Source organism: Mytilus edulis, chromosome 8 (assembly GCF_963676685.1).
Source record: "Mytilus edulis chromosome 8, xbMytEdul2.2, whole genome shotgun sequence".
In the NCBI taxonomy this organism is placed as follows: domain Eukaryota; kingdom Metazoa; phylum Mollusca; class Bivalvia; order Mytilida; family Mytilidae; genus Mytilus; species Mytilus edulis.
Window position 1 is genome coordinate 63,178,872 of NC_092351.1, and position 26,793 is coordinate 63,205,664.

At 30.9% G+C, this 26,793-nt stretch overlaps 1 protein-coding gene across 1 annotated transcript in view; it reads left to right on the forward strand.

The window, feature by feature from the left end:
- The first annotated feature begins 6,933 nt into the window (after positions 1-6,933).
- Positions 6,934-26,793, forward strand: part of LOC139484272 (interaptin-like) — a 33,707-nt gene continuing 13,847 nt past the window's right edge. The window contains exons 1-6 of the mRNA XM_071268008.1: positions 6,934-6,980; positions 8,542-8,622; positions 9,980-10,096; positions 20,983-21,078; positions 24,482-24,586; positions 25,788-26,120. Coding sequence (XP_071124109.1) covers positions 6,934-6,980; positions 8,542-8,622; positions 9,980-10,096; positions 20,983-21,078; positions 24,482-24,586; positions 25,788-26,120 — 779 coding nt within the window. The remainder of the gene's footprint in view (positions 6,981-8,541; positions 8,623-9,979; positions 10,097-20,982; positions 21,079-24,481; positions 24,587-25,787; positions 26,121-26,793) is intronic.

Here is a 26,793-nt window from a genome sequence, read left to right on the forward strand (position 1 = left end):
TACCAGGCTAAATGAGACCCCCATTAGTTGTGGCTTATTTTGGTCTTTTAAGTTAGTTTCCTTCCCCTACATTACTTGATCGTTTTTGTAAAACAACAGCACTCGAAGTCTGACAGTATTACCAAGAAATGGACAAAATATTCAAAAAGAAGGCTACTATAGAAAATTTAAATATTGGTATGCACACATACTAACCTGTCAGCACAGACAATTATATTTTTGTGAACGCGTCAAACTCGTTTCTTCCACAGTGCGACAATCTTTACAACATGTACAATGTTGATGGTGAACCTAGTCCAAATAATTATGACGTCTGCAAGGCTATTTTTATTTCTGAGACGCTTTCCTCCGACGAAGCCGAAATGTGAAACCAAATCAATAAAAAGTCTAACATTTATAATAGAACTGAAAATAAAATTGAAAATGGAAATGGGTATTGGTCAAAGAGATAACAACCTGACCAAAGAGCAGATAACAGCCAATGGTCACCAATGGGTCTTCAATGCAACGATAAAATCCCACAACCTGAGGCTGGGGTGGATCCAGCCATTTAAAGGAGGGGTTCTTAACCCATGACAAATTGGGGGGGGGGGGGGGTCCAACTACATAAGATAAGATAAGATATTTTTATTCCAATCAAAGGGCCCATGAAGAGCAAAGCAATTTATTACAATGATTTTTATAATTGTTGCAATAATGTTGACACAAATCATAAATATGTATTTAACTATTTTTTAGATGTTAGTCTACAACCAGATCAGAGCCATATACATCAAAAAAGGCATATATATATAATTAACACTATTATTAACAGGCAACTAAATATCTCAAAGTGTTAAATAAAACAACATCTATACCTGTATACTATATTGATAGTTTTCTCAGTTTCAAACATTTATTTATATAAATAGCAATATTTTTCAATACCTCTAGGTTTTTTTGAATAGAAAGCCAATTAAATTTGGCACTTGTGCTTAACTTTTCAAAATTTTTACAACCTATTGAAATATTATCATAAAATTCTTTTCTAAAAGAGTTATAAAGGGGACACTGACATATAAAATGTTCTTCGTCTTCAACTTTATCGAAGGTGTATTTTTTACATAATCTTTGTGATTTATCTATATAGGTTTTAGCATCCATCTGTCTCTATTTTTAAGGGATGTGCACTTATTCTGATCTTGCACAGTGCTTTTCTATCTTTAAATTCTTTTAATTGCAGATATTTTTCTGTACCAATAAAAAGTTTAATTGAAAAATAGGACAAGAGTTTACCTCTACCTGATTTAACTACATGTCCCCATTCAAATGCATTGATCGTCAAAAAGAAGGGGGGGTTCCAACCCTCGGACCCCCCTGTATCCGTGCCTGTGAGGCATGCTTAAGCTTGCCATTAAACAAAAATGTATACTAGTTGAGTGATAATGGACGATGATAAAATACTAAACTCCTCAATATAAAAAAAAGAAACTCAAAAAAAAATCATACAAAGGTCACAAAGGCCATAACTTCTGGCTCCTGACTTGGGAAGAGTGCAAAATGCAGTGGGGTTAAAATCCTTTACTGTAAATTCCTGAAATTACAATTATATAAATCATCTCGCATCTTTGTGCATTACCTAAAATTGGTCATATAAGTAAATGCATGCAATATTTTCAGAAAATTTTAATAGTTGGGCTTTTTAGTGCATGATTATCATGATTATATATAATGTTGGTGTTGCTTAGTGTTTTTTTTTCTTTTCTTTTTTTTCTCAGTTTCTCTTTGGTTTTTTTTTTGTTATGTTAAATAACAAGAAAGAAAAGACAAATAAATATATGTGAAAAAATTGACTTTTTCAACTGATTTTTATAGTTCGTTCTTATGTTGTACTGTTATACCACTGTCCCAGGTTAGGGGGAGGGTTGGGATCCCGCTAACATGTTTAACCCCGCCATATTATTTATATATGTGCCTATCCCAAGTCAGTGGTTATCGTTTGTTTATGTGTTACATATTTGTGTTTCGTTCATTTTTTTTATATAAATAAGGCTGTTAATTTTCTCGTTTGAATTGTTTTACATTGTCTTATCGGGGCGTTTTATAGCCGACTATACGATATGGGCTTTGATCATTGTTGAAGGCCGTACGGTGACCTATAGTTGTTAATGTCTGTGTCATTTTGGTCTCTTGTTGACATTTGTCTCATTGGCAATCATACCACATCTTTTTATATTAGTTCAGTAGATATTAAGGACAGAGATAACAAATAGCTAAATACGAAAAAGAAAATTCCTTTTCTACAGGGCCAACCTTAAAAATATGTGTGTTTGCTGTTTTCCGACTGTACCTTCAGACTGAAGGGTCGGTAGGTAGGAAAAATATTTTATTTTATCAACCAAAATACAGTTAATACAAGCAGTTACACTAAACCAAGTTTCTTGTGAAGAAAAAAAAAACATTTTAAAACAACAAACACTGGACATGCTGAAAACCAACATCAAATGAACAGGAATTTTCAGATAAAAAACTTTTTAACCAAAACTGAAACTTTAACATAGTGTCTTTATCCAATTTATGACATAAAATATGATATAATTATTAAATACTGGAACAGTTATAAACAAGGAATGTCACTGTTTTAAAGAAATATATTCAGACATGTATGCTTCTTGACTAGAATGTTTTCATGAGTAGAGTATTTTCATCAGAAAAATGTATATATTATAGATTTATAAGACAATTATTAAAGAGTGTATTTTTAATAAAAAAAAAAAAACATTGAATCTTCCTCAATTGAAAAAAGGCAACTTGAAAAAAAAGTATTAAGACATCCGACTGTTTTCATATTTCTAACAATATTTAATTATATGTGATAAGGTTATATTTTTGCCAGGCTTTAATGAAAACCAAAGAAATCTAAAGTTTGGGGTGAAATCCATAGCACCCCATTAAAAGTAAATGGTCTGTACTGAAATGTTTTTAATGCATAAAAAAAATTGGCAGCATAGCTCCTAAGGACATGTTTTAATTGAATTCACACAGTTTGGGTATATTTAATATTGTAAGAAAGAGAATAATTGCAATGAGTGGGGCAGCCCCCCTTATCCTAAAGCAGCATCATTGCAATCGAAGATAGATTTAATATAGAGAGAGTATATTTATTTTTCAAGCTAACCATTCATTTTCTCTACATCTTTGTGTAGTTAGGGTTGCTTCTTATTGATTTGGCATGATCTATATCCATTAACATTTCAAATGAGCCCTTCCTCCGTACAGACATGTTTACAGATATCCATGAAGATTTAAGTCACGGAGGAGTGGTTTCATCTTTGTCGTCTTCACAACGATTTGTAGAAAATATGCCATACTTCAAGCTGCTGTCGAATTATTTAACCACTGAAATTGGTTCCATAAAGTCAGGCTCCACAGATTCTGAACCCGATTTGTTTGAGACAGAATGGTTATCGTGTCAGTTATGAATATCCGCTGCATCATCGTCAATGATATCATCGTCAATGATATCATCACACATCATTACATGTGCCTGAATCTGTATAAACAGTTTACTAATAAACTTTTTTGTTTGTTATTTGTCTTAAAATTGATACGAGACGACAGCGTAAAGTACTCCTCCGTGACTTCATGGATACCTGTAAACAATTTCCATGTGCTTTATCATTAAATGGTCACATGAACGCTTAACGGGAAGCTAAGAAAAACCGAACTTGAAATGCGTAATTGACCCAGACATTAAATCATTTCCGGAAAGGACCGAAAGTTCCGGATCGCGTCAATAGAGGTATTAAAAAAAAAAATCTTCAAATTTAAAGCAATAAAATTTTCACGGTCGGGAGGATTTTCAAGGGTCGGTTGGTAAACTGCAAACAAACAATATTTTAATTTCAGCCCAGTCAATTTTTTTTTGTCTGATAATCTAGAAGATAGCCTGATTTGCTCTAATTCTCCTGAACTTTAGCAGGTACATGTACTTTATTCCAACTTTTTTTATTTCAAACAAACCATGTCTTAAATTGTCTTGGAATTAGAATACAATAATCAGAAAATTTGTATAATACTTTGATGAATTATCTATTGATATAATTAAGCTCCTTTTTAATTTTTAAAGATTTAAAATTTTGCAATTTAAAGTTAGGGATTTTTTTCATAAAAGAGGGGATTTTTCCAGTATACTATTAACAATGCTTTCAGTAATTTTCATGAAACTTTGTGAATTATTTTTGTATAACATAATCATAATATTTTTCCTTTCAATTTTAAAAAATTCTGATTTATGTCATTGTACTATTTGGATTTGGATAGTCTCAAGAATGCTTTCACCAATTTCATGAAACTTTGGTGAATTGTTTTTATATCTTGACATAAACTCCCTTTTCATTTTCATGACCCATAGTGGAGGGGGCATTAAGTTTAACACTTGATCATCTGTCCGTCTGTTCCAAAGTTGTTTTTTGTTCTCTTACAGTACTTAAGTTTGCCTCAACCAAATTGAATTAAAATTTTACAAAAGCTTGTTATCACAATACTCAGATCAAGTTTGAATTTTGGTGATGTCAGTGTTACTGTACTAGAGTTATGCCCCTTTAACTTTGCTGAAGTTTTGGTTTCCTGTTCTCTAAACTTTAGTTTGTCTCAACCAAATGTTATGAAACTTATACACAATGCTTATCATCACAAAATACAGATTAAGTTTGAATTTTGGTAGTATCTCTTTTACTATTCTAGAGTTATATTCTTTAAAAATGGAAAAATGATAAATTTTTCGTTTCCAGCCTCTAACTTAAGTTTACCTCAACCAAATTTTATTAAACTTTAAAACAATACTTTTTACAACAAAATCAGATCAATTTCAAATTTTAGTAGTAAAACTTTTACCGTTCTTCAGCTATGTTCCTTTAAAACTTTGAATAATATGCAAGCTGCAGTATCATCCCCTATTTATCATGTATATTTTTGTATAAGATGCAGAGTTAAGGAACTTTAGTTGTTGGAAAGTCATTTAAAATCTGTCCATTTTCAAACTTTGGAAGGTTTTAGAAATGTATTTGTTAAAAAATGACAGCCTTAAACTTATAGTCACTTGAGATATCTCTAAATGGAGCCAAACTATCTTCATGTTTTATGTCAATGAATACCACTGTGTGTGCATGTCCTTTTTTAAGAGGGGGGAGGGGTGTGTCTTATTTGTGCAGTGCTCATAGTTTTTCTAGTTGATCATTAAAATTCATTTCAAGCATAAAGACAAGCTAAAAGGGCAACAAGCTTATCAAGCACTCATGGTACAGATTTTTATTAAACACACATTAATATATACATCATCATGATCATGTACATTAAACAGCAAAACAATACATTGTATATTGATGCAAGATGTCATTCAATAATAACTTTTACTCTTTTATGTATAGGACAAAAACTATAGAAGATACAGAGAAATTATAAACAGCAGAAATGATAGGCAATTTAAAATTTGCAGAAGCCAACTAAACCTAAATGGTAAGGCCACTTTTATTTTTAAAAATTTGAAAGATGATTATCATGATTACTATAAAAATTAAAAGATGTGGTATATTAAATATAAAAACTATTGATCATGGCTTTGAGAAACCAATTGAAGGCCTGTGATGACCTTCAATAATGAGAAAATACATACCCTATAGTCAAAGTAGGCAGCTATAAAAGATTCTCAGATGAAAAATTGAAACAATCCAAACTGTAAAACTAATTGCCTAGTTTATAACAAAATAAATTACAAAAAATAAATATGACCGGTATGAAACAACAACAACAACCACTAAATTGTAATGTCAGACTAAACTGACAAAAACTACAGGCTCCGATTTTTGGACAGGCACAATAGGAATATGGCAAGGTTATATAAAAATAAGATGTGGCATGATTGCCAATAAGACAACTCTCCACCAGACAACCAGTGATGTAAAGTTCCTGCAAACACAGCATGGACTACTGTAAACCAAATAATTTTTCGCGAACACTTTCTTTTGCGTTTTATACTTTCTAGTCTACATCGCAGCTATTTATTTTTCGCGATTTTCAAGTTTACTTAATGTATTTTAATAAGGAAAGATACATTCCGACGATTTATATGCGCATTATATTTCTAAATGCGAAAATAAATTGCTTGTGAAAATAAATCGCTAGTGAAAATAAGTTGGTTTACAGTAAGCAAGAAATTTATACATTTCCCTTAATTGAAAAGAAACAAAGTTAAGTATTCACAGTAAGTGACAGCTTAAGTTAAAAATCCATAAAAACTAATGCATGTAATAAAAAACAGGTTTATGAGCACCCAACCCTACCCTAACGTTAGACAGTGGTTTAACAGCTCAACATATATATATATATGAAGAACAAACTGCCTCAACTTGAAAGATTGATACATGCACAAAATCAACTAATATAAGAACTATAGACAAAAGCATTCACAAGTAAGAAAGGAAATATATTTAAAATGTTAATAAACATGACAAAATAAACATTTATTGCTGTTTCTCTCTGAATTTATAACATTTTATTTGTTTATTTTGTGTTTTATAGGTGATAAGACATCTTGGTTTTCATGATCAATAGGTCATTACTGAACAGGAAACTTAAAATTGATTTTTTTCTACAGAGTGTGCAATTGGATTAATTTGAATTGGAATGTGTGCTTTCCTGCAAAAAAGAAATAGGAAATTTCATCATAATCACATGATAATGGCCATAAACAAAATGGAGTTCTATCATAAATACACAAAAACACTATTGTATAAAAGTAACAAAATATTATATATATTAGTCGAAAGAAAGAAGAAATGCAGAACAAATACTATTTTGTTGTTGAAAAAAGGAACACCAGTTTTATCCACTCATTTACATCGCTCCCTCATATCAAATATAAGGAAGAAGATTATTGAAGAACAATTTGCAAAAATGTTTTCTCTCAGAATTGAAGGAAAATGTTTAGTGAATGGAATAAGGTATTCACTGAATTCTTACGCAAGCTGAAACAGAAGAAAAATTTAACTTAAAATAACAGGAAAAGTGTTTATTTTATTATTTGATCTGCAAATATAAACAAATTCTTTAGAACACAACAAATGGTATGACATTGAAATTGGTTGCTTATTAATATATTGCATTGAAACAATTACAACGAAAACAGAATCCTTTGCTACAAATTTTTTTTATAAATCAAAGTTAAAGTTATATAAAAAGTATGAACAATACCTATACCTAAACAGTCAGACTGTATTAATTGTCAATGTCATTAAAATGTTGAGTCAAACATTTATTAAAGTTTTAAATATCATTTGTATCAATTATTCAGTCTTGTAAAAATTATTCATACTGTTTGTATACATGGTATAGTCTAGAATTGTTTAACGAGTAAAAATAATGGAAAACATTTCCTTAAGGGAAATTTGATGTTCAGAAATTTCCTTAGAGGAAATTTGAAGAACAATGATTTCCTTAGAGGAAATTTGTTGTCTTGAATTTTCCCTCAAGGAAAAGTGTTTATCAAAAATTTCCTCACAGGAAAATGTGTTTCCTCCAAGGAAAATTTGAAGCTTCAAATTTCCTCACAGTAAAAAGTATTTCCTCAAAGGAAAATTTGAACCCGCAAATTTCCTCTAAGGAAATAGAATTTCCTCAAAGGAAATATTTATGCAGCAATTTCCCTAAATCTTTATCCTTTAGGGAAATTTGATTTCCCTTGAGGAAAACTTTTTTCAACAGTGGTGCTAGAGCCAAAACATTTTAGGACAAATATCAGGGAACCAATACCAACCAAGTTATCAGCTTCATTTTGACTTAACTCCAAAAATTAAGGTGACAACTTTTGCACTAAGCGGAATTGCAAACTTGTCCCGGAGACTGTTAATTGTTTTGAATATTTTTGACATAGCCAAATATAGATTTTTTCAATTTATATTATAAAGTGGAGAGGATGAACGGGGGGTGCAGTGTAAACAAAAGTACATTTAAATAATAGTGTTATGCTCATGCACATGGACAAACAAGTAAGACGGGATATATTATATAAATTCTTTTTACCCTTTGGTGAGTTTGTTTATCTGCATATGGGGATATATAGATGAACTAGGACATGTTTATAAAATTTCCAATATAGGGTAGACGGTTAACCGTCTGTTATATTTCTTTATATTCTTATATTTAAGTTTACGAGTTGTGTCCTTTGTTTATGCAACAAAATGTACAATTTGAGAATATTCATATGTCAATGTTTTGGTAAATCCCATTTCTAGGACAACATAGTTTGTAAGAAAAAACAAATACAAAAACTATATCATCATGTTATGTGAATCATTATTATTTGCGTGATACCAATCTTTATTTATTTCATTGGTACAGGTGAACAACAAAATGACATGCAACAGCATCAATAAGTCTGACAATCAAAGAGCAATAATGTACAACAAACAACAAAATGTCTTGTATTTCACCTAACTCCGGTAACTATTTGTTGTTAGGTAGGTCTAGTTTAAATTATTAACTATTTTTTTTATGTTTTTGTAGGACTGCAAAGAATGAAGATTTTGAATTATCAGCAAATGAGTATGTGAATAAATTTCGGGATTTAAAGAACAAAGTGGACAGGTATATCATGCAAATATATGTCTTCCGTCCCTCTGTCCATTCACAGCCTAGACACCTGAGTGTTCATCTGCTGAGTCACTATACTTTCTACACTGATGTACCTTGCATGGAGCAAACATATCCGTTAGCTTTTATCTAAACAAATATTTATTGGCTAGCCGTTTCATTATGTCATGGTTTTAAGATTAAATCATTAGAGCTCATTTTTGAAATTATCATTTTATAAGGCTTTTGGTTTCATGTTTCATTTTCATAGTAGACCCACGAAAATTGGTAGACTAGGAACAATTGTATTTTTTTGTTTGCATCAGTACACGAACAAGAAATTTTTGTTTTCTGCTAAAAAGAAAAAAGTTCAACCTTGCTGATATGTCAGTTTCTGGTTTTGTTTTATCTCAACAAAGTTGCGACGGGTAGACTAGCATAATGTCTCAGCATCAACAAATTGTTTAACTTTGTGATAAGGTCATTTTAAGGGGAACCACTCAAAGGAAGTCAATGGATATAGTATGTATAAGCATTGGTATTTCAGGCAGATTATCCCGAACCCTTCAGTCATGGTCTATTGACTTTAAAATATTTGCTTACTTTACATTTTAAAGTTTGTGGTTAGGTTAGTTTAACTTGATCAACTAATGATTAAGTTAAAGATATTTGAATACATGTTGTATAAGCATTAGCGCATTTAGTTTTCCCCTAACTCATGGTCTGTTGAATTACAAATTATTACATAGTTTACATGCTTAAGTTTAGGATAAGGTCTGTTTTAAATGATAAGTCAATGATGTTTAGTATTCAGATGTATCAGCATTTAATAGAATAAAACAAAGGCTATGGAGCATCTATATATGATACAAAATCACTACATGTACAGCACAAAAAGCATTGGAACAGCGATTCTGATGCCGTTTTTCATCTCAAAGCAACAGTGAGGCTTTCAACATGGAGAGAAACAAACTCGACTTACTGCAAGTTTAAGAAGGCCCCTAGCACAAGTTTGAGTGGATTACTTTTCTAAGATATGCAACACCACAAAAAATTAGGCCATATATCATGTCTTTGAAGATTATTTTGCCCTGAACCTTTAATCATAGTTAACTTCAATGTTTATTCCCAATTTTATTTCAACATTAGCATTTCACAGGTCAATCATTTGTCAAAAAATTGTTTTGATTAATTATCATGATTATGGTAACTGTACTAACTTTTCCAGTAATGGATCTGAGTAAAATGACACAGTCTTTGTTCTAAATTTGTATTAATGAACAGACCGGGATATTTTGTGTCTCCTCACACCCACCCACCTCCCTTTTGGATGAAAAATTATCTAACCTCGATCAAATTATTTTTATAATAGCAAACACATTGATGGATGTCCTAAATGTACATTTTTGGATGGGCATACACAGCGATACAGAGCAGAGAGAAATGAACTGAGAGAAGACAATCAGAGATTGGAAAACATGTTGACCAGGTAAGATTAAGAAGTGCTACCCATTTGCTTTCCAACATACTTGTTACTGAAACAGGTGTTGAAAAAAAAGCATGAAAAATATTCACATCGTTCTTAGTAAACTTACTTTTTTGACCCCAAAAGACTAAATTTGACAGAAAAGTTTAATTGTTGTTTAGACCTGTAAATTTCTGACATAATTCAAATAAGACTTCCTTTTTAAAAGTAGATTATAAACTCGATCACATATTTATTTTGAAAGGGATCTGTTTCTTATAAAATTTTTTGTTACAGTAAATAGGTGAAATTAGGAATTACATGTAATTACTAAAATTTAGGAATTACAGGTAATCCCCGATGCACTTAGTTAATACAAGTAATTCCTGAAACGGTCCAGTTATTACCAGTAATTACTAATTTTAAAATGAATTTTTACACCTATTTACTGACTGCTAAAACAATGGTGTATAATGGTCAGGTGATCAAAAGTTATGTTAATACTAACTAAAAGATCAGTTAGTACTCTTAAAATTTTGAATGGTTGATTTCTATAAAAAAAAATCTTGAATAAATATGGACTTTCAAATATTTGGTTAAATCAGAGTAACTTTAGTTTTAATCCAAAATGGTTCAAGTTGAGCATTATACAGATAATTTTTGACAAATTTCAGCAGACATGGAAATCAGAAATGGAAAATTCTCCTTAGGCATTATGTTTTAAATTTTTAAAGAAAACTTTGAATTTGAAGAATATTATTCAATTACTGTCTTTTGATGAGGTAAATATGCGGTTTTATTGACTTTTGAAACAAGGATATTCACTGAGGCCTACGACCGAATATTTATATTTATTTTGTTGTTAAATCATTAATAAAAATGATATAGTGAAATTATAATTCACTGTTAGCAGCCAATCTGGATATATTTTGTTAAATTAGCTGAGAAGCAAGGTTGATGAGTTGTGCACTTGCGAGTGAATATTTGGACCTCATTGAATACGTATTCATGTGACCTCCAATTCAACCTCTAGCTGGAGATGGGTTATCGATGTATTAAGCTATTCAAGTTGTAAGGGTTTTGTAGAACAAAAAGCCTACTTTTGCTGTTATCACAGGCTCAACAAAAAAGAGGGAAACAATATTTAAATTTTCCTCTAGATACTATCTTTTGACTTGTACTGTAAGAAGCTTCTGTCAAAATTGGGTAAAAATCCAGGATGGTTTATAAAACCAAATGTTTTAAAAACTTTAACTGCAGAGTGTATGTAATGTTAACTGGGGGAAAAAAACTAGTCCAATTATAAGTAATATACGAAAAAAAAGGATTCATTTTACAAACTTTACCTTGGGATATTATCTTATGATCATAAAAATTTAGCTTCTGTAGAAATCCAGGATATTTGGTGAAAATTATTTTAAAGTTTTAAACCACAGTGCATGATGAAGATTTTAGTTTAACCAAATTATGAAAATCAATTTTGGATTGATATCATTGTCTTGCATGCATATATTTACAGAGTTTCAAAACCTATAAAACAACCATTTTCCAGTTTCAATTCACAAACACTAAAGAGTATGCACTTTTGATGTGCCTTATATTCCTACATCCTTAAGTAAGCTCCCTTAAAATCCCCATCCCTTTACTTTCTTATTTGGTATCTTGAATTATGTTTTTAATTTTAAAACAAAAACATCAAGTTAGTAAATAGCTGTAAAAATGACAAAAAAAATCAGTGATTACCAGTAATCAGTGAAACAACTAGTAAATACATGTAATTACTAAATTGGCTAGTAATTACAGGTATTTACTGAAACGTTTAATAATTACGTGTAATTCCTAATTTCACCTATTTACTGTAACATATACATGTATAATAAATTTGCGTATATTATCTGGCAAGCAAAAAGTTATGTGATTCTAAACATATTTATTGAAAGACAATAGTGTAAATAAAAAAAAAAAATGTATTCTTTCTAAAAACTGAGATGTTCATGGTCTTTTGTTATGTAAGGTAATATGTATATCGAGATTAAAAAATTCGTACAGTGTTTTAGTTACGAGATGACAAGAAATTGTGTATTACATTTTTTTTTTAAATATTAAACATATTTTATTAATAATCACCTGTTACATCAACCCTCAGTTGCCCAGAAAAGCAACTAAGAGGGCCCAGATTTTTGCAGTCTCATTTGTCGGGGAAAAATCAAATGATCAAAAATCCCACTATAAATTAATAACATCTACCTTTATGAATATTATCTATCCTTGTACACATGTACATGTACATGCAATTGTTATCGATCTATATATCTGTACCTCACACCATATATACTTATTTGAATAAAATATTTGTTTTATCTTTATTTAATTCTAACAAAGGTTACCTGTATCTACTAAGCAGTTTCAATTCTATCGTACATCAAGTCGTTCTTTTGTTAAGTTAATTTCAATTACATTAAATTTCTGGTTGAGTGATCATTTACCACGTGCGATCCGATAAAGATTGTCTAAACGGAAATGTGTAGTTCATTCATAAAAAATTGGATAATGATTTTGATTTCAAAAAAGAATTTATTTCAAAGATATGGTGAATAAATATTTGTTTATAATATGAACCTGTTGATACAACGTGTCTTGTTACAATCAGATGATATACATGAATTACATACACAATAGAAATTAAATGTAGGGAGATGAGAGCAGTTTACATATTATTATTCAATCGGTATCAAAGAGGTCATTACACTGACCTGACCACGCAAAATTTATATTTATATAATTACATTAGATGTATGTTTCATTATAATACGTTATTCTGATTGGCTAACTGCACATCACGTGTTATTCCTTATTTAATTGCATCACACAATAAAATATATCATTCATGATGACACGAGGTCCCAAAATAAAGTGCACAGGTGAATTAAATAAAAACTTGATAAAAACCGTGCTTTCATGATCCTAGTTAATAAATGTAATTATAAGTATTGAATGCTTCTTTTTGTAACTTTATAGGGTTGTAAAAACGTTGTTTAGAAGAAGCGCTTTTGTGCTTCATACAAAATGTACCTCGGTCAATTACACCCCAATAAATTTACAAAAAGAAGCATTCAATTCTTAAATACAAAAAATGTCACACATAGTAGAAAAGGCTTCGTTGTTCGTATGTGGTTTAAGATTTTTGAGCAAAAACTGCATTTCATGTTTTATCATATTTAAAATATCCCTTTCTTTTGATATTTTGCGATATTTCTAGTTTTCCAGATAACCAATTTCGCGATTAGAAGCACCTTATCTACAATTTGGGTATAAGATACATCTGCATTAATGACCCCAAAAATGATACTTGTTTCCGATTTTTGTAATTTTTCGATATTAAATTTGAACAAAATTCCCATGTTTTCTCAAAAATTTCCCGCCAAACGTCTTCCACCAGTTTACAATAAATAAAAAGATGAAATAGTAAGTCTTTTTCTTTGCAAAAGTGACACGATTCATTTTTTGTAAAAAAAAATTCAGTGGAAATTATATTATGTAGGAACTTCCATTGAAGTTGTTTAGTTTTCCTGTTAGCTAAATTCTTATTCAAAGTTTCCCAAATGTATTCCCATGGTAGATCATTCCCAAAATGTAAATTCCACCTGAACTGACTATTTGGAGCTATATTATTCTCATAAAAGCATCTAATATCTTTTAGGCATAATTTTTTGGCATCAACGACAACTCCGTTTTTAGATCACCTGGCCCGAAGTGAGCTTTTCTCATCACTTTGCGTCCGTCGTCCGTCGTTGTCGTCGTCGTCTATTAACTTTTACAAAAATCTTCTCCTCTGAAACTACTGGGTCAAACTTAACCATACTTTGCCACAATCATAATTGGGGTATCTAGTTTAAAAAATGTGTCCGCTGACAAAGCCAACTAACCAAGATGGCCGCCATGGCTAAAAATAGAACATAGGTGTTAAATGTAGATTTTGGCTTATATCTCTGAAACCAAAGCATTTAGAGCAAATCTCACAGGGTAAAATTGTTTATCAGGTCAAGATCTATCTGCCCTCAAATTTTCAGATGAATCGGAGAACCTGTTGATGGGTTGCTGCCACTAAATTGCTAATTTTAAGAAAATTTTGCAGTTTTTGGTTATTATTTTGAATATTATTATAGAAAGAGATAAACTGTAAACATCATAATGTTTAGCAAAGTAAGATCTACAAATAAGTCAACTTGACCAAAATGTTCAGTTGACCCCTTAATTATAAGGAGTTATTGCCCTTTATAGTCATGTTTTACCAATTTTCGTAAATTTTTGTAATCTTCTACAAAAATCTGCTCTGAAACCACTGGGCCAAATTTAATCAAACTTAGCCATAATCATGATTAGGGTATTAAGTTTAAAAAATGTGTGCGGTGACCCGGCCAACCAACCAAGACGGCCGCCATGACTAAAAATAGAACATAGGGTAAAATGTAGATTTTGGCTTATGACTTTGAAACTTTTGCATTTAAAGCAAATCTGACAAGCGGTTAAATTGTTTATCAAGTTAATATCCATCTGCCCTGATATTCAATTTTCAAACGAAATGGACAACTGGTTGTTGGGTTGTTGTCCCCCAATTGGTAATTTTTAAAGAAATTTTGCCATTTTTGGTTATTATCTTGAATACTTTTATAAATAGAGATAAACTGTAAACATCAATAATGTTTGGAAAAGTAAGATCTACAAATAAGTTAACATGACCAAAATGGTCAGTTGACTCCTTAAGGAGTTATTACCCTTTATAGTCAATTTTTAACAATTTTCATTAATTTGGTAATATTTTGTAAATTTTTACAAAATATTTTCCTCTGTAACGTAAGGGCCAAGTTTATTATAGATAGAAAAAATTGTAAGTAGCAAGAATTTCAGTAAATAAAGATCTACAAACACATCACCATCATTAAATCACAATTTTGTCATAAATCCATCTGTGTAATTTGTTTAATATGCACATAGACCAAGGTGAGCGACACAGGCTCTTAAGAGCCTCTAGTTTATAAATTGACAAGAATTTATTATTTTTATAGGTCTATCAGATAACTTTGTATGATGAAGTCTGTTTTTAAAACGTCAATTTGTTGCGATTTAATGAGCTATATTGTGCTATTCAATTCCTTTTATCTTGAAGACTGTTAAAAATATCAAAAAAGGTTTAAAGTATTTATTGTTTAAGTCCAATATATCTTCTTTTTAATTATTCCACTGGAGGCAAAATTTGGATAATATAATGCATGTCCCTTGAACTTAAATTTACAATTGCCGAATATATTTTCTTCTAAAAGGTCCTCTTTCGTGACAGATATTTGGATTTTCTGTAAGTCAGTCCAGGAAATTTAAAGTTCTTTATAATATTCGGACATTTGTTTTTGCCTAAAACATGTAGTGTCCGAACAAGAACATATAAAAAGTCTGTATCATATTTTTCGTCTAGTGACGTTAACCAGTATTTTCCTATTGCATTCCATTTTTGTGTTTTTGAGTTGAAAATACTGTACATACTTTTCACCTGTTTTGATTTAATAAAGCCCCTTAAGTTTTTCATTCCTATCCCCTCTTTTTCTTTCGGTAAACAGCACACTGTTCTTGCGATTTGATTTGTTTTCCCATCCCATATAAAGGACCAAATAATATTATGTATTTGTTTTTAGTGTATATACGGGATACCTCTCATTTCAATTTCGTATCCAATGACAGACAGTACAAAGGATTTTATAATTAAAAATGTTTCCGTAAATGTGAGATCTCTTGATTTCCAAACTTCCATAAACCTTTTTATTTTATTTATTTTTTCTAACCAAATTTGATCTAAGTCCACCCCTTATCCATGTTGTACCCCTAATGCTTTCAAAGGACGCTTAGGCCATTTAATTTTGTTAAATTTGGGTTTTTTATTTCGCCACTTGCCTAAATACATGCAAACAATCTTATCCATATTCATTTTAGCCCCCCGAAGCGTTTTCGTACAGTTTTAATGTTTTAAATGTTTCTTCGATAGACTCCTCGCTTTTATTAAATAGTTGAGTATCGTCAGCAAACATTTTTAGCTTTGTTTCAATATAGTCCCCAGTTCTAGGTGTAAGTTTTATTCCTTCTATATAAGGATTGTTTCTAATTGATGCTGCAAGTGGTTCTGCTTGCAGGATATATAACATATCGTGCATCCTTGACGAATTGAACGGGTTATGATTACGAATCTAGAAGAAAAACTATTCGTATGAATACACGTTTTGGCGTTAATGAAAATCATTTTTACCCAACTCCTGAATTTTCCCCCAAACCCAAATTTTAATAAGCAAAAATCGATCCATTCCCACTCCGCCCTATCAAAAGCTTTTTGTTGATCCAAAAATAATATCTCACCCTCCTCATTTTCTAATTCGCAAAAATCAATAACATCTTGTAATAATCTATTGCCTTGAAAAATATTGCGCCTTTGATCAAACCCTTTTTGATCGAAATCAATTATTTGCCGTAATACATTTTTTAATCATTCCGCGAGTACTTTGGAAATAATTTTATAGTCCGTGTTCAGGAGCGTAAGAGGACGCCAATTTTGTATGTCTTCTCTCTCCCCAGACTTAAACATTAGCGTAATCATACCTCTATATTGAGATTTACAGAGCAAATTGTTGTCAAAGATTTCCTTAATAACCGCCTCGAAGTCGTCCTTTATCAAATACCAATACATTTTGTAAAATTCATTCACATCTCCGTCTTCCCCAGGGGATTTATCAGGTTTCAAAATTGTAATGGCCTTACTTATTTCATCCAAAGTTATTTCCATTTCACAATTTTTTGTTATTTTCTTCGGTTACATGTAGTTTATGGTATATATTCTGTAATAGATTTTCAGATCCCACCCCTCGGACGTGAATATTTTTTTATAGAAAGATACCTGTTCCTCTAAAATAGATTCTATATCATTTTTATACTTTCCGTCTGAAACTTTTATTCTAGACCATAATTTTTCCGCGCCCCTCTTTTTTTTCTAGATTAAAGAAGTATCCTGTAGACTTATCGCCTTTCTCGTACCAATTAACCTTAGATCTAATTCTGACCGCCTCCGCTTTTTTGTCATAATAGTCTTTTATTCTAACTTTTAAATCATTTAATTCGTTTTCAATATTTTTAAGATCGGTTCCCGTAATTGTATCCAACCCTTTTCCCCACTCCCTCATATGTTTTTCTGTAACGTTTAATTAATTTGCCACTTCTATAGTAATACTTTTTGATTTTATCTCAGTTTCCTTCCACCATTCAAGACTATTTTCGAACTTATTGTTTTTTCAATTTCCAGGTTTCCTAAAAGCTTTCGAACGTATTCCTAAATAAATCCGATTGAATAACTGATGATTTCATTTTTACACGTTCTTGGACCGCGTTCTGGTTCATTTGTTTTTAATTTCATGAATACACCGCCGTGGTCACTAAACGGAAAATAAACTATTTTTACCTGTAGCGATTTATATTGAAGCTCACTACTAACAAAGATATAATCAATTCGTGACCTTGAGTTACCCCGACAAAAACTTTATTGTTTGTCTTTAGGGTATCGTTTTTTCAACACGTCTATTAACTCGTTATGCTCGACAATTGTTTTCAATACAAGCGATCTAATGTTTTCTCGAAAATGCACCGGTTTTCGATCCAATTTGTTTTATAAGAGCACAGTTAAAATCCCCAAGAACGGTATTATTAATGTTATCAATAAGAATATTTTTTTCAAAAAATAATTTTCTGTCACCAGCCAAATTGGGAGCATAAATATTGTAACTAAAAATCCCGTTATTACCTTGTTTTTTAACATGTACAGAAATTGTTCTACCATTACTATCTTGGTCGTTTTTAGAGATTTCAAATTTTAATATTTCCGAAAACATTTCTGAATTACTTGATCCATGATTCCAAAAACTGTCCCCCTTCCATTCGTTTTTCCATTTCGTTTCGACATCGCTGGAGCTATGTGTTTTTTGCAAGCATATTACGTCAATATTTTTCTTTTTACACCAATAAATAGCGGCATTTCGTTTTTTATTATCTACCATACCATTGACATTCAAACTAACAATTGAAATTGACATAATACAACGTTATGGTAAAATAATGCTTTGTTTTGTTAATTAATTATAAGCGCTACAGATACGTAAAAAGAATTTATACACAATACATAGAAAGTCTCTCACAATTAAAAATTGTTCATTTTGTTCGTGCATAATTATGACATCGTCATAGTTCACTGGGATGAGCATACACCCGTAACCGCTTTTAAATTTTAATAAATAAACATCTTCATTTATTTTTTCAATTTGAGATCTAGGCCGAAACCCACACTGGTTACTACAAATAATCATGGAAACTTATTTTCTTCGGTCAACATGATAAATTAACATATTGTATATTTTACTATTTGATAACACATTGGTAAATTCATAGTATACGCTGGTGAACATACATAAGTTACAACAACTCTTTGAAACATTTGCCAATTTTACATTGATTAAAGGATCGCTATTCAGGACATAGTCCAAGTGTGTAGATGTAAATAAAAATAAACATATAAATTTTACAAGCTGTTTAAAAATAGCATTGATTTGAATATTGTTGACAAAGTTGAATTAAACAGATGCATTATAGCAATTTAGATTTCGACTACAATAAAAAATCATGTACAATATATATAGTAAATAATTAGTTAGAAGTATGATTTTGGCATCTTGGTTACTTGTTTCTCGCTTGAGCCAGGAACGGAACTTAAACTTCGATTACGTTTTTTACTCGGAGTTTGATATTTACTTGCACACTCTGAATTAATAAAGTCCTCGAATATACTTTCTACCAGTTCTGTACCGGACATACCGATATGAACCCCACTCGGGTCGTTCGAGTCAAACAGTGCTCGGTATGGTGTTTTGTTCGGAGCGAATTCGTCCCATAGGTCAATGTATTTCAGCACTTGACTTTTTACACAGAGTTTTTGGGAAAAACTATTGACAGATCTTGCTGCTGTATTCAATGGATGTATAGAGGCACTCTTACCTGTTCTTGGTAGAATACTGCATATGCCAATGCGTGCATTTGGATAGTTGATTTTAACTGTATCTATGCATGTCGTGAGATTTGCCGTTATTTTCACGTTGTCACTCCTGTGCTTACTGATGTCATTTGTCACTAATGATAAAATCACATTGGTAGTATAGTCAGAATTCACTATATAGTCAGATTGGCAAACAAGTTTGTCAATTTGATAAAGAGTGGTGCCTGATACCGCTATGATATTAACACTTGGGTTCTGAATTCTAAGGCGACTGCAATTGAATACACCAAATATTATTGTTTGAGAAGTCGGTTGTGTAGCGTTTTTTTTCTTTTCAATCACACTTTCAGTGGTTTTGTTTAGATCAATCAAACTTTCAGTGGTTTTGGTCAGATCAATAATAACTCCTCTGTGTTATTATCCTCGGTAAACACGTCATTTTTATTGGTGTCTCTGCCTTCTTGAATGTCATGTTCAATGTACATAGTCACCATACATTTCTTTCTCATCAGTCTGACAATCCCTTTGTATGTGACCTTCTTTTCCAAACCGATAGCATAACTTTTCGGAGTGGGGACAATATTTTATTGTATGTCCATTACTGTTGCATCGATAAAATATGCGCGCCGCTTGATTTTGACGGGAGTATTTGTTTGCACATTGATAGGATGGATGGTCTGTTGTCGTACAGTACGGTCACTCTGTCCATTTATTGTCTGCGAATACCCTGACACTGAACCTCCCGAATTTGGTTGCGGTTGGAATCATTGGGACACAATTTGTTAGTAACGTGTGCCGGTCTCAATATTTGTATTAGATCCCTGCGTAGGGACCCATGCACAACATCACCAAATTTTGAAATATGGCCACATATTGTAATGTCCCTCATTTCACACGGGGCATCTTTTATAGTCACATTTGTAACTTGTTGTTCTACATCTACCATTTTGATGAAAGGGTTTATCAAGTTTATTCCTCGTGAGTAATGTATGTTTTGTGTTCTGGTCGTTTACTGTAACTATACAATCTTTCTCTGTAATTTGAATGTTTTTTATTTCGTTTTGGTCAACTAGATTTTTTAGTTCATTTAATACATCAGTACATGTATGTGTAATACCCTTGGTGAAAATAATACCGAAGTGAATAGATAAGTGTCTCTTAGTTTGAGCTTCATGAGGGTCTACCGCCATTATGAAATCATGTAAACAACTCACGGGCTACTCACAAAAACACAATAAATCTTCTCAAATTATAAGGTTCCAGCAAATAAATATATGGTTTATAGAAGCAAAGTCAATATCACTGTTTTAATCCACAAATGACTGCATCAAGATGAGTAAATATATGGAATTTTTTTGTATTACTCAGAGCTCTAAAAACCTGGCACATCAGGGGCACATGACTCAAATTGTGTATTACATTCCTTATTTTATGAAATATCAGGAGACAGTAACTGGTGTCCAACCACACTGTAATTCTCATTTATATATTAACTATTTTATTGAGAAATTGAAGTGTCATTGTATTTAGGATTTTTAATTTGAAAATCTCTCAATTTTATTTTTTAAACAAGATAGAATTTAGTGCTACTACATACATGTATTTAATATCAAGAATGCAATGCATTGAATCCTATACAAAGTCCTGTAATAGGTGTATGGCACCGTTTTCTACATTTGAGAATGCCTGTACCAAGTCAGAAATATGACAGTTGTTATCCATTCGTTTGATGTGTTTTATCATTTGATTTTGCTATTTAAATAAAGACTCGGAGTTCATTTTTTTTTGTTATTTTACTTTTTGCCATGTAAATAATTAATTTCATATATTCAATTAGACTAACAGGAGAGAGAAATGATCATGGGAGAAAACTACAGAAGTTAGAATATGAAAATGCAAAACTTGCAGAAAAAAATAAAAGCTTGGAAACTCAGTAAGTGATATCTGAATTTTTTTCTTTTTATTTTGAAACTTATCCTGGATTATCCAAATTCAAGTGGTCATAACGTAATTCCTCATTTTTAACGACCAACGGATTATATCGAACAAATATGATTCAAATATGTAGATATTAAGCACTGCAATGATGCATTACGAGATACATGTACCTGTTTGTCTACATTTTCCAATTTGATTTAGAATTTTAAGTTAAAGGTCACAATTAGCAACTGGTTTTAGTTGTTAACCTCTATTGTCGCAGTTGTAAATACTAAATAAGGGACAGTTATGGATAAAAATACTTGTTTATTACTTCGAACAATGTTTTAGTATGACTTAATATTCTAAATGATAAGGATGTTAGGCAGAAAACCCTAGCCTTATTAGGCACAACGTTTTGGAACTTTTAGTCCTCCATCCTCTTCAACTTTGTACTTGTTTTGGCTTTCGAACTTTTTTCATCTGAGCGTCACTGGTTAGTCTTGTGTGAACGATACACACGTCTGGTGTATTAAATTTTAAACCTGTTACCTTCTGTTAGCTATTATTTGTATGTTTATCTGTCAAATATGTTCTCCCATTTATTGGTATTGTAGTCCTGTCACGTAATGTTGTCATTTTAATGTTATATTTAATATTGCCATAAAAGCGGGTGGTTTAGCGAGCCACAACACCAGGTTTAATCCACCATTTTTTTACTTAAAATATCCTGTACCAAGTCAGGAAAATGTTGTTAAATGATAGTTCGTTTCTGTTGTGTTACATTTTAATGTTGTGTTTCTGTTGTGTCGTAGTACTCTTATATTTGGTGTGTTTCCCTCAGTTTTTGTTTGTAACCCGAATTTGTTTTTTTCTCAATCGATTTATGAATTTCGAACAGCGATATACTACTGTTTCACTTAATAAACAGAGATTAACCTACTCGGGTTATTTTTTTATATTTTTTTCCCTGACGTATTCATGTAAACAAATGCCGTCTTTTGTTAAGTGAAGGAAGACATGTTAATACTTTATATTTAATATATAGTAAGAACGAAATTTCTGAAAACAATTTTCAAAGTGTTCATTTTCTGTTAATTGGACTTTCAATAGATTTTTCAAAGTTGTATTACCGTTAGACTGCTATTGAAGATGTATAGATAATTGGCGATGATAGATGAATATCAATTAATGAATTTGACAAATGTTTGAGATGGATATTCTATATTTTTACCTGAATTTCGAAGATTGGGAACGGCATTACAAGGATATGTATACAGAAACTATTAAAGGCAAACAGTTATCAGCAATGAGAACCATCAACTAACGTCCTATAGGAGTATTGCCCTAATTCAAAGATTTTTTTGACAGATTATTTTCTTTTTGTAATTTCAAAAAGAAAATTAAATAACAAAAACTGTAGCATGTGTAGTTGGCAGAGGAGATCAGCAATACAAGATATGTACAAAAAAAATCATTTATTTATAGTTGATTCAACATGGCTTCTAATTAACTTTCAATTTTTTTTTGGCTGATGTCTTTATAAACAATAAATACAGAATCATGGAGCAAATTGTCAATGCGTTGCCTTATGACAATTAAACTTCGTCATTGATCTGGTCCATTTTTTTTAATTTGTTAAACTTTGTCATCAATATGGTTACATAATTTTTTTTTTGTGTATTATTTTTTTTTCCAGATTCATTTAACATTACCTTTAACAAATGTCTTTCTTGGCAGCTTGATGGTTCGTCCCCGAAGGTATCACCAGTCCAGTAGTCATTAGTTTTGTGTTGACATGAATATCATTTGTATGGTCATTCTTATAAATTTACTGTTTACAACAGAGTAAATTATTCGAGATACTAAGTATTTTGTATCCCAGGCATATATTAGCTTAGCCGTATTTAGCACAACATTTTGGAAATTTGGGTCATCAATGCTCTTCAACTTTGTACTTGTTTGGCTTTCTAACTTCATTGTACTTTGATCTTAGCGTCATTTATGAGTCTTTTGTAGACGAAACGCGCGTCTAGCGTTGTAAATTATAAGCCTGGTACCTTTGATTACTACTAGCGAAACATATGATACCACCAATTTTCATGCAATACAATAATTCTTCAACATGTTCAAATTCGATAGTAAAATTTAAATTACTTATGCAGTGATATATTCTCTCCCTCTATATAATATATATGGTATTAAGTCTTAAAACTTGGTACATTTGTCAAAAAATACAGCAAAAATACTAATATACCCTCAACAATGGGTCATGCTAACCTACATTTCAGGCGTCTCTGCCTTATGCTTACATATGAGTTTCAGGTTAGAAGTAATAATGTGAGTGACATACGCTCAAACAAATTTGTGTACGGAGGGTAAGGACACCTTTTGGAGGGTTTTACAAAAATCTTCTTTGCTATTTATACTCTCTGATTTTGAATTTAAGTACAGTTTTTTAATGATAAGTGACCTACAATCATATTACATATATAAGGGTCTGAATGGGTTTTCAAAATAGAGATAAATGGCCGAAATAGATAATAGATGGAGAAAACTTAGCAAAAATATAAAGATAATAATGGGAGGCAAATATATATAAAGAATAACTGTAGAAAATGAAAGAATTCGGCAATACAAAACTGATTATAAATATAAACGATGTACATATTAAAGGAATCACCAAATTACTTGAAAATTTAAAAGTGCAATCATTTATGAGAATTTCGTAGAAAACATTGATACATGTACCTAATGATAAAGTAAAAAGTCCTAACATTTAAGGATACATCAATTAGGGACCACACATCCAGATGGAGTAAATTCCAGAGTACACACATCATCAATGAGACAGCAGCCAGCCATAGAAATCGAAAAAAAAATAAAATAAAAAAGACATCTTGAGGTCAACATAAGATCTCGAACAATAGAAAAGAGTCCGTATCGTATGTCAGCCTAAATTGTTTGTAGTCAAAACAAGATTTCAATCATTTGATTTGAAATGACAACAAATAAAAGCTAACTTGATGACTATATGCATCTTTAAAACACAATTTCTTATCAATGGTGCTTAAAATCAAATATTGGAAATTGGAACATTTCCAAGGCTGACGGAGATTACAAAAGATATACGATTAAGACGGTGACCATGTTATTTAATGTACAAAAACAATTGCAATACAAACAAGTATAACATCTGATAAGGTTGCTGACTCTCACATATACTGCTTGTTGATCTTTGATTATTATCTTTAACCAAGTTATAATTATGTTCAAAAAAGGTTTAATTACAGAAAAAAAAATAATTGTATGATTTAAGAGTACCATTGATGTGTACACATGAAATGGCCAAACATGTGTGGATGAAAATTGATGCCAGCTTTTTGAAGTTATTCATATCATTTTTGGGAATTTTACAGCATTTCTAAAAATGCAGAGGAAGATGAAACCCTGGGTTTAAAAACTAGAAGTTACGAAAACACAATTCAGAATCAGAAAAAGCTCATCTTTGAAATGCAGAAAAGGTAAGTAGTGCTTACATTTTCACAGATGACATATAGTTGTTAATTTCTAGGTCATTTGGTCTGTAATGGAGAGGTGTATCAATGGTATTCATACTAAATCTTATCCTTATATTTGAAAAAAAAATGTCTACTGGTCTTAACAACCGTGCCACGTTTTAATGTGCCTGTTCAATGTCATTTCTAGAGACTGAATCATTGATTTAGAACTTAACATATTGTAAAGAAACTTTAATGTTTATTGTTCAAGAATGTATGGTGACCTTATGTATATTGCTTTTCATTTGTTGTTAGGTTGCAATTGATATATGATGCACATCGTTTTTTATCACAGTATTCGTGAACAAGTTCAGATTGTTTTGCCTTTGCCCTTATTAGTTATTCAATTTAATTGTTCATGACCTAATGCATTATATAGAATTAATAATATAACCACGCCATAAGTGCCACGTGAGGATTTTCAAACCCCTTTAAACAATAAGATTAGTTTAATTTTGGCCTGTGAATGCTACTCAATTATTTGTGTATTTTGTAATGAAATACAAACTCATTCATCATGTTTATTATAGAATGTGTATCAAGCAAGATCAAGAAATAATCCATTTTGAGGAATAGATACGATTATTTTAGCGAGGTTATGGAAATGAAATAAAACCATTTATTTTCAGTTTCATATATTTTTTTTTATCAAAAAATGAATAAATGATCTTGAGATGAGTTGTATACCGTAACATATATTTTAGTATAGAAATACTCCCAAAAGCAATCATTTACAAGTAAATTTAGGGAGACAAGCTAGTGTTATCAACCGAAAATATCTTTTGAATTTAATGCATGAGTGATTTACAAGGTTTTTTGTTCACCATGATATCGTAGAATAGGATTTTAAATTATGCATATAAATCTTCAAGTCTCATCATCATTGAACAAATTTAAATTAAAATAAGATAAGAAAAAATGTAGGCCTGCCCCTAGCTAAAACAAAATGGCTGGATCATAGCATCGACGTTGCTTTGCTTTGATTTTTTTTCTTTTTCCTGGATCAACAATTGATTAACTAGTTTTAAAGATCACTATGGCGTTTCTATGGATATCAGAAGGCCAAATATTTATAGTTTGACTTGCATTTGTTAAAACAAACAGAATTTTATTATGATAAAAAAAATCATTGTCTCCTTCTCTAATGATAATATATATTTCACAGAGATGAAGAACAGAAGATTGCACTCAAAGATGCTGGTGGTGCTTTTGAGCAACACACACTTATGTTAGAAAGATGTAGGACAGAAAAAAATGAGGCAGAATCCATGTTATCAGGTTATCTTCTTGAGAATGACAGTGTGAAACTTCAGTGTGAGATAGCTCAATTACAGAAGAATTTTCAAAAACAAAAGCAGAAAGCTGATGAACAAATACATAATTTAAAAAAGATTTTACAGGAAAAAGAAAATGATCTTCAGCAGGGTACCAAGTGTTTCAATGAAATTAATGAAAAAATGAAAGAAATGGAAATACAAGGAAAAGAGATGTCTTCGAGGTAGATAATTAAGCAAAAGGAAAAAAATAAAATTTAAAGTGACTTACATGTACACTAAAGTCGTTAAATGAAATTGGATATCTTGCAAGGTCCGGTTATATTTGCGTCCATTCGTTTTTCATTTTGAAATATCAAAAACAAAAAACAAAAAATGAGAGTGTTTTCATTTTTAGTTATTGATTTCTCTGAAACCAAAACGGAAAACGAGAGAGTTTTAATTATTTTGTTTTGTTTTTGATATCTTTAAAACCAAAATGAAAATCAAAAGGGCTACCGTTTTTCGTTTTTGATTTCGCTAAACAAGATTTGTGTATGTAATTTAAATCATTTCTAGTTTTTGAAATGTACAATGTTTTCCTTTCTTATTTCACAGTCATTGATAGTAAATAATTACGATGTGGTTTTTGAGAAATCAAAAACGAAAAATGAAAGCACTCTCGTTTTCTGTTTTTTTTTTTGTTTTTCGATATTTCAAAATGAATTACAAAAAAGTGTTTTGTCTTATATCATCTTGCTCACTAAAGTGAAAATATATTATTGTAGGATGGTGTCCCATATTGGAAATGCATTTGTTTTCAGTATTGATTTGATACACATAATTAATATATTAACACAGTTCTAACATTTAGCATGAATTGTTTAACATCATTATATTTATACTTACTTAAATGCT